At 33.7% G+C, this 16,629-nt stretch overlaps 1 protein-coding gene across 1 annotated transcript in view; it reads right to left on the bottom strand.

Moving 5' to 3' along the window:
• The window catches only part of LOC128205563 (uncharacterized), a 46,036-nt gene that overhangs the window by 17,504 nt on the left and 11,903 nt on the right, over positions 1-16,629 (bottom strand). Inside the window, exons 4-7 of the mRNA XM_052907298.1 lie at positions 14,415-14,557; positions 9,979-10,113; positions 3,618-3,728; positions 780-938 (exon numbers count right to left, since the gene is read on the bottom strand). Coding sequence (XP_052763258.1) covers positions 780-938; positions 3,618-3,728; positions 9,979-10,113; positions 14,415-14,557 — 548 coding nt within the window. The remainder of the gene's footprint in view (positions 1-779; positions 939-3,617; positions 3,729-9,978; positions 10,114-14,414; positions 14,558-16,629) is intronic.

The raw sequence follows: 16,629 nt of genomic DNA, 5'->3' as shown, positions 1-16,629 counted from the left end.
AAAACTTATATGACTACATACTCATTCAATCTTAGCACCCTTGCCCTTTTCTGCAGCACCCTGCCCTTTTTAAACACCTAAAATCCTATACCAAAACATTCAAAGTTAAGAGACAGAATTCACATTTAATTCTAACTTGACCTATACTATACACCAAACTAACAACATTACATAGGCTTCGTTTCCAAGCACTGTCTCCATTTCAATGCAAAAGTTTGAAATGACGAAGGACCCATCGTTGAAAAGTTTTCAGTGTTGTTAAAGTTAAACACTTCATCCCTTAACTTTTGAAGGTGAAATAGCTTACGATGTGCTCATATATTTCAATTAAACAACTACAGCTTAAACTGTTCTTTTAAAATCTGTAGGTATTACTGCATGTCACAAATGTGTTTATGAATCAACCATTGAAAATGAGCAACAATTGTGCCAACATCATTATTAATTTGAACAAAGCTCTGAACAATTGGCCAATTTTCTTTTTAATAATCCTAGAAAATGAATATTTATTTGGCAAGATTGTTGATTTGTTGTAAATACTGGTTATTAAAAGCTCTTTTTAGTTGGTACTTCACAGACAATACCAGGCATGTTTTTTTATCATAATTTTGATATCTAATCAAATACCATGTATATGTATATAATACAATAATACAATATACCCCCACACTTTTTGTTTGATTTTCTAGACATAAACTTTGAGGTGTACTTCAAATTTCAAACAAATTTCAAAGAGCTACAAGTACACAGCAACAATCCTGCAGTCACAAATGCCTTACACAAAAGATCCGTCCGGCATGGCACGCTCTATATTCTCGTAGGAGGAAAGACCGTGGGCCAGTTCTGAGTGTCGACTAGTGTGGGACGTGTGAGAAGTGCGGGAGTTCGTGCTGTCAGATCGTAGTCGCATTTCTTCTAACAGCGATGTGTCAAATGGGCTGAAATATAGTAAGGAGAAAAATAATTCGGGAGCACAAAATGCAATCAGTCAAGGATGTAATTCACCTGGCAGCTGCAGGGCTAATAAACATTTTGGCGATAGTTTTTGGGGGAAGGGCACTTTCCCCTGCAAATGGGGGTCAAAAAGATTGAAGCACCCTTCTGCGGAAGCAAACCTGACCTTTCAGAAGCCCTCTTGAGAGCTCTCTTGACTTTTAATTTGAAGAAAACTGGAGTGTCAATACTAACATTAAATAAGGTACCAATCAAAAGCAATCAGTGAACCTTTTTAATCAGTAAAAACAAATTGGTCCCTGGAATCATGAGATTCATGGAAATCCACAAATCTGCAGACAAATCACATCCCTGAATGTGAGCTAATGTCGGCAATCAATGACATGGTACGGTAAGGCCTAAAAAAAATACATTTTGTTCGGGTTACCCGACCCTACCTACAGAATAGGCGCCGACCCTACCGTTTTTATAGTCAGTTTGAAAAATAAATGAAAATCTTTTTTTTTTTTGGTTTATAAATATGGAGTTTTTTTTTTGTTTATAAATATGGAGATAACTTTAACACTATTCTCCAATGATGAAAATGACAGTCATATATAAAGCCTAATAAAAAAAAAGAAAAAAAAGCCTACCCACCCTACCTATTTTTGAAAAGGATGTAACCCTAATCAAACAATTTCTTGTTTAGGCCTAATGGCAGTCTCGTTGTGAATGAGACTGTTCATTGACTGTAATTGTTAGTGCAACAATTAGTATGTCTGTCATTAAGTTATTGATAAATTAAATGATCACAGGTTAAAACAATTTCAATGTCAACTAACATGTTATTTTTTTAAAGTAATGTATATTTTGAAAATATTACAGCTCTGTTAGTTATAACCATGAATGCTAAAATAAATATGTCAGTGTTTTTTTCAGCCAGGAATCAAGTTTAAAAATCAGTTGCCAGTCTAACAATATAACTCCCACTTCAAGAAAGTTGCCAGTCTAACAATATAACTCCAGCTTCAAGAAAGTTGCCAGTCTAACAATATAACTCCCACTTCAAGAGAGTTGCCAGTCTAACCACATAACTCCGAATTCAAGCCATTTGCCAGTCTAACAATAAAATTCCGAATTCAAGACAGTTGCCAGTCTTAACATATAACTCAGAATTCAAGAACGTTGCCAGTCTAAACATATAACTCAGAATTTAAGAAAGTTGCCAGTCTAACCATATAACTCCGAATTCAAGACAGTTGCCAGTCTAAACATATAACTCAGAATTCAAGAAAGTTGCCAGTCTAACCATATAACTCTGAATTCAAGACAGTTGCCAGTCTAACCAACTAACTCCAGATTCAAGCCAGTTGCCAGTCTAACTATATAACTCCCAGTTCAAAGAAGTTGCAGTTTATTCAGTTAACTGCCAGATATTTTTTTATGACTTGTTTTCTTCCAAAAGTAACAATGGGGTTAATCGCAAAATATATCAAACCACTATATTTTTGCATGTGACCTATTGGCATTACATAGTGCCACCATAATGGGAAACAGATTATGAGGTCGCTGTTTGCCAAAATGTGTTTAAAACATTTTCAAACACGACAGTTGTTTTGAAAACAAAATCAGATGTCTCCCCCAAGCTTGTCTGATTCTGTTCCACTAGATTTGACGTTGGGAGATATGGGTCATATTATGGGTGTTGTGTCAATGAACTGAACATTGGACACACGAGTAATGAAAATCACTGAAACAGAGTGAATATGTACAGACAATTTCATGAAAATCTTCAAGGAGTTTCGAAGATGCGCCGTTGACACAAAATCAATGACTTTATCCTATGACCTTAAAATGTGACCTTGACCTTGAACCTCATGCCTGGAATGTGAGTTCTGCACTCAAGCCAAGATGTGGTGAATATTTGACCAAAGTTTCATAAAAATCTTTTAAGATGTGTACCGAACACACAGCTGTCACAAAAAGTATACACAAAACCTATGGCTAGAAGCTTTGACCTTGAACTTTGCCCTTGACCTTCTGCCAGCGCCTGAAATCTGGGTTCTGCATATTGTCTCGATTTTGGTGAACATTTGACCAGAGTTTAATGAAAAAAAAATTGTGGTTAACAAATTTTGAGCAAACATGAAATTTATGACTTGAAACATTGACATAAACTATGACCTTGAGCTGGCACACATGTGTTGAGGGTTCTGCACATAGTCTCGATGTTGTGAACATTTGAGCAAAGTTTCATTAAGAATTCAAGGGGTTTAAGAGACACAGAGCAGACACAAATATATGGCTTGAACCTTTGACCAAGAACTGAGCTCTGACTTTGACCTAGAACAGGCGCAACTGGGATTAGGAGATATGGAGCAAGCACAAAAGTGTGACAGACAGACGGACACACAGACATCCATGCTTAAAACATATGTCTGCAAAGCATGGGGGGGAGATGTAATGTTTTAGTACTCGCCAACATCAATAGTTTACTTTGATAAGATCCGTGGGTTTTCAACATATATTATTTAGCGATGCAAAAAATGGTCTCGCAAACATCGATAACCACCTTGGGTTCTCTATATATATTATTAAGCGAAGCCAAAAACAGACACAAAACATTACCACTTACGAGATTAAAGCAATATTTTTATTACCTACAGTAACGAATAATTATTTACCTAGGTGAAGAGCCACCACTCGGTATATGGTCAAGGTTAGGATGGGAACTTCGAGAATACACAACTGTTGACTGAGGTCTGTTTATAGGTGCACGTGCTCGCCTAGGACTCCTGGATGAATAGAAAATTTATATTAAAGTATGTAATATTATGACAGCCCTGGTTTTATCTACAGTAGATTGTGGTCTAGTAATTACTGCACAAGCTCACTTCAGACTCCTGGAAATATATCATTTTATTACGAATTATCAAATATTATAGCACCCGTGGTTTATCTACAGCAGACTAAGGTCTGGTAATTGTTGCATTTGTCCACGTCAGACTTCAGGAAAAACAGATGTTTAAAGGAGGTAGACACCAGATGGTCCAAAAAAACGACAAATACTGTATTTCCTTAAAACAGGCCTGGAATTCTCGATGCAAGCTAGTAGGAGTCCGATAAAACATCATTTTACCTGATGAAAAGAATAAACGCACCAATCATGTTGCTAGCTCATCTGAGTTTCCCTGTTTAAAAATAGCGCATGATGGTTTCCCAGACCAAATCATATCTGTTTATGAGTACAGATAAATTATGCCAACACTATTTTTAAACTTACTGGAATTGACATGGTAGACAACCCCAGTAAATTTCAAATTGGAAAAATGCGCAAAAACTGTGAATGATGCACATGAAGTACACAGTGTGAAACATCAGTAAGTAAGATTCATAGTATTGTACACCTGATGACCGCCCCTCCGCCCCCCAAAAGAAATCCTTCAAGTATATGTTTTATTTCAATAAAGGAGATAAAAGGTAGTAAAATATGTCCACAAGGCACCATTTCAGACTAGAAATTGTTTACATTTTCAAGGGGGAGTACCCCTCACGTACCCAGAGGCGTAGCCAAGAGTGAAATATTCCCTTTGGGTTAACATTTTTTATTTTTAAAAAGCAACTTTACAAAAAGCATTTTTTCTATAATAATGGATGAATTACCTTAACCCCACTTAAATAATGTTAAATATTTAAGATTCAATTTTCTTTTATACATGACCGTTATGATACATCAGCTTAACTTAAGATCTTCAAACAAGGAAAACAGTTTATATAAACATGTACTTGTTATTGTATAAAGTTCAGTTGGTTTTATCAAAATAAGCTGTAAATGAAGTAAACAGGTCTTAAATCTGGAACAGCACATGTATTTACCATTATAAAATACAGACCTTCAAAAATGGTAAACAAATTATACCAGCAAGAATAGACAGTCTGATTCTATTTATTACTCTTTTTTAAGTTTATAGATAACATTAATTATTTTCAAACAGAAAAAAACTTGTTTGTAAACGCCAGTTCATTTTAGCATAAAACAATTAAAGGGGGGAATATAGGCTGAAACTTAATTGATGCAAAAAAAAATAAAAAAATATTTTCTTTCATAATCATGTTTATTTTCTTTCATAATTATGTTTAATAATAACTCATTTGATTTTCATTTAAAGGATAAAATAAAAAATAAAAATTTATGAGCGATATATTGGCACTTTTTTAACTGATAAAATTTGTGGCCTATTATTTGATAACCCCAAATATATATATATATATATGTTAATATTTGTTTAACTCTACACAAATAATTTACACACTTGCCACTATAAAGGCCTAAAAAAAATACATATGGTTCCAGTTACCCGACCCTACCAGTCTTTGCCTTAAAAAAAATTCAGCACTAGTCCTTTCGAGCAAGTAATTGAAGAAAACCACTTGCCCTAAAACAGTTTACTTGCCCAAAATAATTTTTAAAAAATCACAACAAACAAAAACACAAACAACAGAAGTATTTAATTAATAAGTGTCCAAGTGACGGGAAGACGCTTAGACGCTTATTAGTTGAGTACTACAAATGCTGAGCACGAGGAATTTTGTGACTTCACCAATTCATGCGTAAATATGCTAAAGCCAATATTTAGAACGTTCATTTAGGATTTGCGAATTGTTGCTGAAGAAATTATGAAAAATGAGGGATTTAAATTTCGGAAAAATGCACTTGCCTATTCAGGCAACCACTTGGGAATTTTTACTTGTCCGAAACAGCATTTACTTGTCCCAGGCTTCGGGCAACCCATTTACGACGAAGACTGCCCTACTGACTAAAAGGCGTCGACTCTACCATTTTAATAGTCATTGTTAAATTTATTTATTTTTAGTGTGTGTTTTAATATGGTGTTTAAAACCTTTGAAGCTTTATACAAAATATTTCTTTTTCACCATTTTAAAATGATGACAATAACGTTAAGTTCTTATATAACATAAAAAAATAAAATAAATATAAATAAAAAGCCTACCTACCCTACCTGTTTTTGAAAAGTTTGTAACTCTAACAAAACCATTATTTTTGGCCTAATTTATTTTAATAATTTATTGATGTTCATGTTCACTGTCTATCTATGGCTGTTTACCTTCTTAAAAACCTTGAGAAACATTTTTTCTATTTCCATAATTGTTACAGTCAATATCAATTGAACAGAATAAAATTATTCTTGAATGCATACATTTTCATATGCTGCAACTTTCCAGATTGTAATCAAAATTTGATTCCATTTTGGTGGATATCCCTCTTCCCCCGGATATTAACCCCTCCTAATACCCAACCCCTTCTCCTAGGGACCCCCAAAACAACGAAATAAATCCAATCTACCATGATTTTGGGTGAAATGAAACCAGAAACCGATACCTAAAACACCTATCTGAAATAAAATAGGTCAAGCTATTCACAGGCTTAGCCTATTTTTATTCTTCATATTGATTTCAAGTTCATTTAAGTTATTTTCTTATTTAATGAAGGTCAGTGTATCAGACTTATTGAATAGCCACCGATCTATGAATAGCTGAAATGAACAGGTTATGTAACAGAAACACTAGACTAGCCTTTTAATAGAAATTGTAAAGAAATCCTTATCATTCTCTGACAGGGTTAGAATTCACCTATGTTATGCACTTTCAACATGACAAGACAATCGCAAAACCTATGTTATATATGATGACACAAGTCATTAATTATCATTCTCGTACATCATAATGCTGCAGCTTCATTTAAATGCATGCATCCGCCTTAGCGAAATAAAAGTCATAAAGTTGGCTTTTTTGACTCTGTGTAACCAACATCATCTTTCCAAAGACCGTCATTCAGTATGAAAACATTATTGTTATACTCCTGCTAAACATGTTTTCATTTATTAAATTGCACTTAATTGATGTATGTGTGTATAACAGTCCTTTTCAAGTTTAACCTCTGAATTTAGAGCAAACCCAATACAGTCGAACCCTGTTGGACAAGCGAAAATACATCGAGGGAAATTCAAGCCAAGCGGGCCAATTTGTTAAATGCAGTAGAAAAAAATCAGCCCTTTACTTCCAGTTCGAGAAAACAAGGATATTGAGCCAAACGAATTCCAGCCAACAGGGTTCGACTGTACACCCACTATCTGGAGACTGAAGCTCTCCAATCAGCCATTGACAAAGGCGAACAATAGCGTCATGACCATTACCAGTACACTCGCATGCGTGCATGACCAGCGTGTGCGCATCAAATACAATGTATAAGGAAATCGAACAGCTGAGTTTAACAATAAAGTGCTGTACTTTTGATCTGAGAAGATAATTATATATCCACTTGCAGAATTTTGCAAGCTCAGGCTAAAGTCACTTGCCATATTTTAATTTCACTCCCTTTTTTGCTAGTATGGGAGTTCAAATTCGAGCTCTGAATTTTATATTCATATATTATTAAAGAAACTATTATTGTTTTTGAAAAAAGGGCTCCAGGTACCAACTTAACCAAATTAGAACCCTGAATATTCATTCATATAACAGAAAATATTATAATTTTAAAAATAAAGGCAACAGGTACCATTTTAACATGCACACATAAATTTTGAATAATATTCAATGATTATGTAAGAAATTAACCCCATGAAAAACTGAACTTCTTTTTAATAAAATGTGGTAATTTGCAATACCATAGTGCTCGAAATTAACACAAGCCCGCAAGCCCGCTTTGGTAAAATGTCTGCAGGGCTTCATCAAAATTAACACAAGCCTGCAAGCCCGCTATGGTAAAATATCTGTAGTGCTTGATCAAATTCTCAATTTGATAATGCAGGACTTGTTACAGTTTTTTATTCAAACAAGTGATTAATATAATAATTCGGTCTTGCTTATCCTGGAAGTCTAATTTTGATCATTGATAACCAAGTTTTCTCAATAATTATTATCAAAATAAAAATCTTTAAAATCTTTAAAAAAATAACATAAATGAAACCCCCCAAAAAATATATCTAATATCTTTTTAAGCACAAAATGAGGAAAGATTATCGAAATTTATAATGACAATAAATATAAATAATTGATCTAATGAGACTGGATACCTTCAAAAAAACACTCCATGTAACAAGTTGAAGCGCTTTACAAACATCAGATATTGGTCTATGCTTTGTGATCAAGGGTGCGAAATCATGGATTATATCACTGGTACCAGGTACTGTGTGTACATTACATCAGGAAGTGATCATTGCAAGACAGAAGTAGATTTCACAGAAGAAAAGCGATTTGTTCTGCAATATTTTGTTTAGAAATAGCTATTTATATAGACTTGATTGTTATTAAAATAGCATAGATATGAATCTATTCCTTGATGGAAACTATTTCCAGGGGTTCGAACAGCTGATATTTGTCAATATTGGGTGTCTGTTTGAGTTTGCCGTATTCATGCCCGAAGCATGGAAAAGGGGCTTAGATCCCCTTTGAATATGTTTCCAAAGTAATTTATATTCATTTCAAGGTAATTTCTACTGTTTTTTTTATGCAAATTTCGGAGGAAAATAAATCTTTACAACAGTACACTGTATAATCGTCTAAAGAAAAAAGCTCTCAGTTCCGATAGGAAGGGTTAATCTTGAACTTAAAAACCCCTTTAATACTGGTGCCCTTTTTCATGGGCCATAAGGTTTCTACCAATTTAGCCACTCAAAAGTGAAACCTTGGCAGGTATTCATAAAACATCTTAGGTCATTTTCTAACTGAATTTATTTTCTTAAAGTGGCACTCTTATTCAAAATCAATTCATGAACATGTATAACAAACCAAACTTAAGAAAAGTAATCTTTTAACTACTTACTAAATAATGCATTTATGGAAAATATTAAATACTGATAACAAAATGGTAACCGTGCATTTAATAGCTGAAAACGCAAATATATTAAATGATTGGTCAATGGTGAATGCTAAAAGATTTACTATCATCTCATAAGGTAGATTTATTGTGTTTTCTGTACCTTTCTTTCAAATTAAACATGGTATCCTTCATAAAAACCATCGTTTTCGACATTTATTCACCCTTTTTGGTATAAAAAAAACAATTTTATTAATTGTGGTAAATCTTATTTTGGAGTAAGAGTGCATCTTTAAGTTAAATATCTCACTAACCATAAGGTATTATGACCTCCTAATATCTGATATACATTATTATCATTGATTTGATGCAAAATACTTTCATGTTAAAACCACTTTAATCTTTTTTATTTTAATTTGACTTTGAAAAATTTAGGAAATTGACTTTTAAAGTTAAGAAATGATTTAAGATGTTTTATGAATATCGGCCCAGGGTAAATTTTTAATACATTTAAGATAGTACAAAACCAGATCCAGTATTAATTCAAATCCTAACTTAAGTCATTTGCCTTAGTAAAGTATCTCCATTGTCATATAAATATAACCTTAATAGTTTCTAAAAACTTAATTTTTCATTAATTTTATAGAATTTACATACTTTTTATGTAAAAAAAAGTATATGAAAAACATTAGGAAATAGACTTAAATTAAAAAATGTTAAGATATTTTATGAATACTGGCCTAGGCCTCTTTTTAACCACTTTGGGTCAATTCACATAGCTAAATATGCCATTTTGCAAAAAAATAATCGCTTTACAAAAAAATTTGTGAAACCTTACACTAAAAAAAAAGTTTTTCTGTCTGCTACAAATGAGGAAATTATTATTTCTTTTCACTTTCAAGACTTGAAAATCTAAAATATCAATATGTGCGAGTGTAAATTATGTATTGCAATTAATCATGACAGTTAATATTGCATATTGATCTCTGAATGTGATGAAGAACAACGATTTCTGAATTCAATAATACCCAAAACCTACATTACATTCTTTTGATTGGGATTTTTTTTTCTCCAGATAGGGAAAAATATTATATATTTTGCTAGGGGAATGGGTCCAATAGTCGGACCCATAGGAACTTGGCCTGAAAACTTGACAAGTGCTTTAAGACTACCACCTCACCAAAACGCTTTCTTAACCAATATCTTACCCAGGGTTATGGTGACTCTCACTTGTTGTCCGGCCTCTAATCTTATAGCTGTGATCTGACGAGTGCGGGGGTCCCCCTGTGTTGCTACGGCGACGGAATCCTTCCTGCTGCTGGGCTCGGGAGGTAGCCATTTCCCTGAAAACATTGACACGCAATTATTAGCCATCTACATGCATTTGTACAGTACATATACTAGTTCAGGCTTTTTTCATTTAAAAGCTGCGCTCTCACAAATTGAACGTTTTGACAACTTTTTTTAATTTTTTTCTTTGTCTTGGAACAAGCATCTTTTAGCGAAAATGCATGAAATCCAGTGATATAAGACTGCTGACAAAAATCAGATCATAGTATTTTTATATTTTTGTTCAAATATAGATGTTTTATGCATTTTTCTTACAGTGTTAGTAACGCTTTTAGTCATAAAACATTAATTTACTAAAAAAAATATTTGAAAATCTGCGATTGGATCTTTTGTCAGTAGTCTTATATCACTGAGCAAAACTTGGCTCATTCCAAGATAAAAGATAAAAAAAGTTATCAAAACGATAGATCTGAGAGAGTGCAGCTTTAGTGCCATGCTTTTCTGTAATTAATTGAACATAAGAAACAATAAAGCAAAAATAAACAATGGGCCGATTGCCCAGAACTTTGTTTAAGTTATCAACGTGATTAACGACACTGTTGTTATATTTTCAAATATTTCATGATCACATATTTAAGATTAAACAAGTACAGCTGAAACAATTGTCTAAAATCTCGTTTGATTTTAAAGCTTCACTCTCACAGATTTAAAGTTTTGACAACTTTTTTATTTTTTGTCTTGGAACGAGCCAATTTTTGCGAACATCCATGGATACCAGTTATATAAGACTGCTGACAAAAAATCAGATTTCAGAATTTTATATTTAAGGCCACAGCAAATTGATATTTCGTTCCGCGGATTTACCGCTCCTATTTTTTTGAAAATGTAAAAAAAAATTTTTTTATTTTTTTGTGCGCCCGCACCTCCATTTTGATCGCCAAGCAGATTTTTTTCAGGTAATAATTTATTAAAAGGCTAAAAATAATCAAGTATATTTTTTCTACGCTAGTTTTCATGCTTTTGTAAAGGGAAGTTACCGATGCGTAGTGTTTTTATACTGTATATCGATCGGTTTAGCATGGGTTCAATAAATTCAATCAAAATGGCCGCTTCCGGTATAAACAATGTGGATCGAAGTTTGGAAATTAAATCTTATTTTTGACACTAAATATGTTTTGAGCATGCTTGAAGTCATTGTTGATCGTCTCATGCACTAAAGGATCATTATTTAAAGCAATCATTATGCAATAAAGCATGTGTATCTGAGACTGGTAGCGATTATATTGCGTAATTAGTGACTTGTTTTGAATGGAAATCGGAATGATCAACTTAGTACTATTTTATTCAAGTCATAATACAAGGGACCAACATTTTACCTCGTTACGACGATGCTGAAGATGTCACAGGTCAACTTAACTGGAACACGAGTCATTGTTTGGTCCAAATTGATGTATCAAGCTCATTTTTTATCAAATTCTGACAAAGCAACAGTTTTTAACAAATATCTTTTCACAAATAGCGATATAAACACTGATCTGGATATACCTCAACATAAGTAAGCCTAAGTTTATCACCTTATATTTTGTTTTTATTTGCAACATAATCCGGGATTGTAATGCACTTGTCAATTGTAACCACTGCCCCGCCCACCCCTCGCCCTTGTTCCAGGGGTATACCGGGGACAGCAGAGGCAATGGGCTGTGTTTTTACCTTTCAGGTGGCCCCGCAGTGCCTAGTAAATGGTTTTGTCTTCATATTGAAAATAGTCGGGAATGGTCCTCACATAGGTATTCGGGGTTGCGGGGCCATTTGGCAGGGATTTTACCAGCAGTGTGTCCCTGCAGGTCGGGTATTTTACCTGGGTTTTGAGAGACTGGAAGTCAAAGTCCCCGCTATTCGGGACTTAGGGGGGGGATATACAATTGGCTGGTGCATAAAAACATCTAAATAACCCAAACTAGATATTTCACCAACAAACACTTTCATGAAGTTTGGTGGAAATTGGATGAGAAATGTTCAAGTTAGAGAGCGGACAAAGCTAAAATGGACAATTTTGACAATTCAGGGGGCCATAACTCTGGAGTGCCTAAAGCGATTTGGCTGGTTATTGAACTTGACCGAGATATTTCACCAACAAACACTTTCATGACGTTTGGTGGAAATTGGATGAGAAATGATCAAGTTATCGAGCTGACCTAGATATTTCACCAACGAACACTTTCATGAAGTTTGGTGGAAATTGGATGAGAAATGTTCAAGTTAGAGAGCGGACAACATTGTGGAGCCGCCCGCCCGCCCGCCATGGGTGTTCCCATAATACGGCCATCGTAAGATGGGCGTATAAAAAGTACTCTGAAAAATACCCTTGTTCTTTTTGTTTTAATATGCACATCTCATTGCATTTCCTGTGATAATAAAAACAAAATTTAGTCTATGTTATATGGAGTCTGATGTTTGATGATGCCAGTGTGTAAGTGATCTTTTTTTACAAATCCAAAATCAATCCTAAGTTATGTCTAAATACAGTTGCATATTATGTTAAACTGATTCAGGTAGATTTATATAAGTCGTTTCAAACTTTTTACTAAAAGCAGGGTTATTTATTATTATGAATGATCGTCTTATTAAAGTATGTTTTAATTATATAAGAAATTAGATTTATCCATATAATGTTTGTACTAAACACGGATGAATAAATAGTATGTATTCCGACATTTTCCCAATGTCCATTAGAGGTTCAGTTCAAGATGGCATTAAAATGGGTTTAAGGGCAATTATTTTGAACAATCTTTCTTATTTATATTGAATATAAGGAAAAATATATTTTCGCTCTTTGCTTGCTTCGGTTTTTATGAAAACTGACAAAAAAAGTATTTTTTTTTTTCGCTCGCTCGCTCCAATTTTTTTTTGGCAAAAATCCGAGGAACTAAACATTAATTTGGTGTGGCCTAAGTTAAAAAATTGATGTTTTATGCATTTTTCTTAAACCGTTAGTTTTTTCGAATGGAAATATGAAAATCTACGATCTGATTTTTGTCAGCAATCTTATATCATTGGTTTGCAGATATTTACGCAAAAATTTGCTCTTTCCAAGTTTAAATGGCCAATCTGTGAGAGTGCAGCTTTATAATACAGAATATAACAAGTGTATCCATTAAACATCCAGAGCAGTAACAATTTAAAGTTAACAATGATAATGTTAACAACACTGTTAACTTTAACAAAGTTCTTAATAATCAGTCCAATATTTGCTTAGATTCCATGGGCGTGTGCTCATGCAAAACATAGCTTTAATTTGAAACATTTTGGATAGAGATCTTAGTTTTCAGCTTGCAAATTTACTTGGCAGATAGACGCACCAGTAAGTGATGTGAAACAGGTAACAAGAGTGGATTTCCCTTAACGGTTAAAATTCCTGTTAAAATTTGCACTATTCTGTTATCAAATTGGATTTATTCTTTCTTTGTCAGTATGATCAATACAAAGCTCTTTTCTAATCAGTAAATCAATACGTGAAAACTTCACAAGTAAGCAGAAAACTGCATTTTATGTTTGAAACATGTTACTTAGTATACAGAAAATCTGCTATGAAAGCATTAAAGGAACCCATTCATTACCATAACTTATTGAGGGAGTTTATGATGCAACCTTAAAATAAAATGTTTTCAGTTAGTGGAAAAATGCTTAGTCGAGTGGCTAATGATAGATTTACGAGAATCATAGAGCTTTGGGAGTTTTCAGATACTAGGCCCAGTGCTTTTTCACCTCCTTTAATAGTGCTTGAAATAAGGTAGGGATTAAGTCAGACCGGGGGCTGCAGAAGTGGGACAGGGTGCCTCGGGAGAAAAGGGCACATTTTTATTGCACTTTGAATGACTTTAGCAACATGAATATAAACAATTATTCCAAAAATATTGGAAACTGCGTTAAATTTAAGTAATTTTAGTTGTACCGATAATAACCAAACGTGTACATTGTGTAGTGTGTTTGTATAAATTTATGATTGGACAGGAAATTTTGTTAATAAAACAAACAAATATTTCATGCTTATCTCTTGAGGGTTGAAACGTGGGACCAAAAAAGGCATGGAGCAGCAGCCTTTAATAATTGCCTAGTTAAAACCCTTTAAGGCTATTTCGCAACTGCAAAAATTGAAGAAAAAAAAAGATATCTCAATTTGATTCATAAAATGTCCCTTATTATTGCAATTTTCACTTCAAATGATTTTTCATGTGATCTTTACGGTAGAGTTTCCACAATCATAGATTTAGATACAATGGGTTTACGAATTAACAGTTCACATAAGACACAACAAAACAAGCAAAAACAATCAACATTAATTCATTGTACATACTCAAGTATTCTGTTGTGCATATAGAGAGAGGTCTGGGTGTCTTCAACAAGCATCCACAACTCGCCGCTCCCAGTGACGGCAGTACGGCCAACCTCCATGAAGAAGAAATTGTCAGAATGTCCACACCTTCGTATACTGGAGAACTGAGGAGATAAAAATCAAATAATGTTACATGCACATGCAGGACCTATGTCTAATGTTACATGTAGACCCAATGTCTTATGTTTCATGTAGAACCAATGTATTATGTTACATGTAGAACCAATGTCTTATGTTTCATGTAGAACCAATGTATTATGTTACATGTAGACCCAATGTCTTATGTTTCATGTAGAACCAATGTATTATGTTACATGTAGAACCAATGTCTTATGTTTCATGTAGAACCAATGTATTATGTTACATGTAGATCCAATGTCTTATGCCACATGTAGTACCAATGTCTTATGTTTAATGTGGAACCAATGTCTTATGTTACATGTATAACCAATGTATTATGTTACATGTAGACCCAATGTCTTATGTTACATGTAACCCCAATGTCTTATGTTACATGTATAACCAATGTCTTGTGTTACATGTAGACCCAATGTCTTGTGTTAATGTAGACCCAATGTCTTATGTTACATGTAGACCCAATGTCTTATTTCACATGTATAACCAATGTCTTATGTTACATGTATAACCAATGTCTTGTGTTACATGTAGACCCAATGTCTTGTGTTACATGTATAACCAATGTCTTATTTCACATGTATAACCAATGTCTTATGTTACATGTATAACCAATGTCTTGTGTTACATGTAGACCCAATGTCTTATGTTACATGTATAACCAATGTCTTGTGTTACATGTATAACCAATGTCTTGTGTAACATGTAGACCCAATGTCTTGTGTTACATGTATAACCAATGTCTTGTGTTACATGTAGACCCAATGTCTTGTGTTACATGTATAACCAATGTCTTGTGTAACATGTAGACCCAATGTCTTGTGTTACATGTATAACCAATGTCTTGTGTTACATGTATAACCAATGTCTTGTGTTACATGTATAACCAATGTCTTGTGTTACATGTAGACCCAATGTCTTGTGTTACATGTATAACCAATGTCTTATGTTACATGTATAACCAATGTCTTGTGTTACATGTATAACCAATGTCTTGTGTTACATGTATAACCAATGTCTTGTGTTACATGTAGAACCAATGTCTTGTGTTACATGTATAACCAATGTCTTGTGTTACATGTAGACCCAATGTCTTGTGTTACATGTATAACCAATGTCTTGTGTTACATGTATAACCAATGTCTTGTGTTACATGTATAACCAATGTCTTGTGTTACATGTAGACCCAATGTCTTGTGTTACATGTATAACCAATGTCTTGTGTTACATGTAGACCAAATGTCTTGTGTTACATGTATAACCAATGTCTTATGTTACATGTATAACCAATGTCTTATGTTACATGTATAACCAATGTCTTATGTTACATGTATAACCAATGTCTTGTGTTACATGTAGACCCAATGTCTTGTGTTACATGTATAACCAATGTCTTGTGTTACATGTATAACCAATGTCTTATGTTACATGTATAACCAATGTCTTGTGTTACATGTATAACCAATGTCTTGTGTTACATGTATAACCAATGTCTTGTGTTACATGTAGACCCAATGTCTTGTGTTACATGTATAACCAATGTCTTGTGATACATGTAGACCCAATGTCTTATGTGACATGTAGACCCAATATCTATGTTACATGTATAACCAATGTCTTATGTTACATGTATAACCAATGTCTTATGTTACATGTAGACCCAATGTCTTATGCCACATGTAGAACCAATGTCTTGTGTCACATGTAGAACCAATGTCTTGTGTTACATGTATAACCAATGTATTATGTTACATGTAGACCCAATGTCTTATGCCACATGTAGTACCAATGTATTATGTTACATGTAGACCCAATGTCTTATGTTACATGTAGACCCAATGTCTTATGTTTCATGTAGAACGAATGTCTTATGTTTAGGGATGGAAGCGAATATCCGAGTATCCGGATATCCGGATATCACGCAAGTATTCGGATACCAAAATGGGTATTCGACTATTCGTTAAGAATTAAAATTTCAATGAAATAGCTTAGCAGAGACATAGCAATTGTTATAAAACTTTTGAGATGAAATATTTCAGGT

The sequence above is a fragment of the Mya arenaria genome, chromosome 10 (genome assembly GCF_026914265.1).
Source record: "Mya arenaria isolate MELC-2E11 chromosome 10, ASM2691426v1".
NCBI lineage: Eukaryota > Metazoa > Mollusca > Bivalvia > Myida > Myidae > Mya > Mya arenaria.
This window is presented reverse-complemented; position numbering and strand designations above follow the sequence as displayed.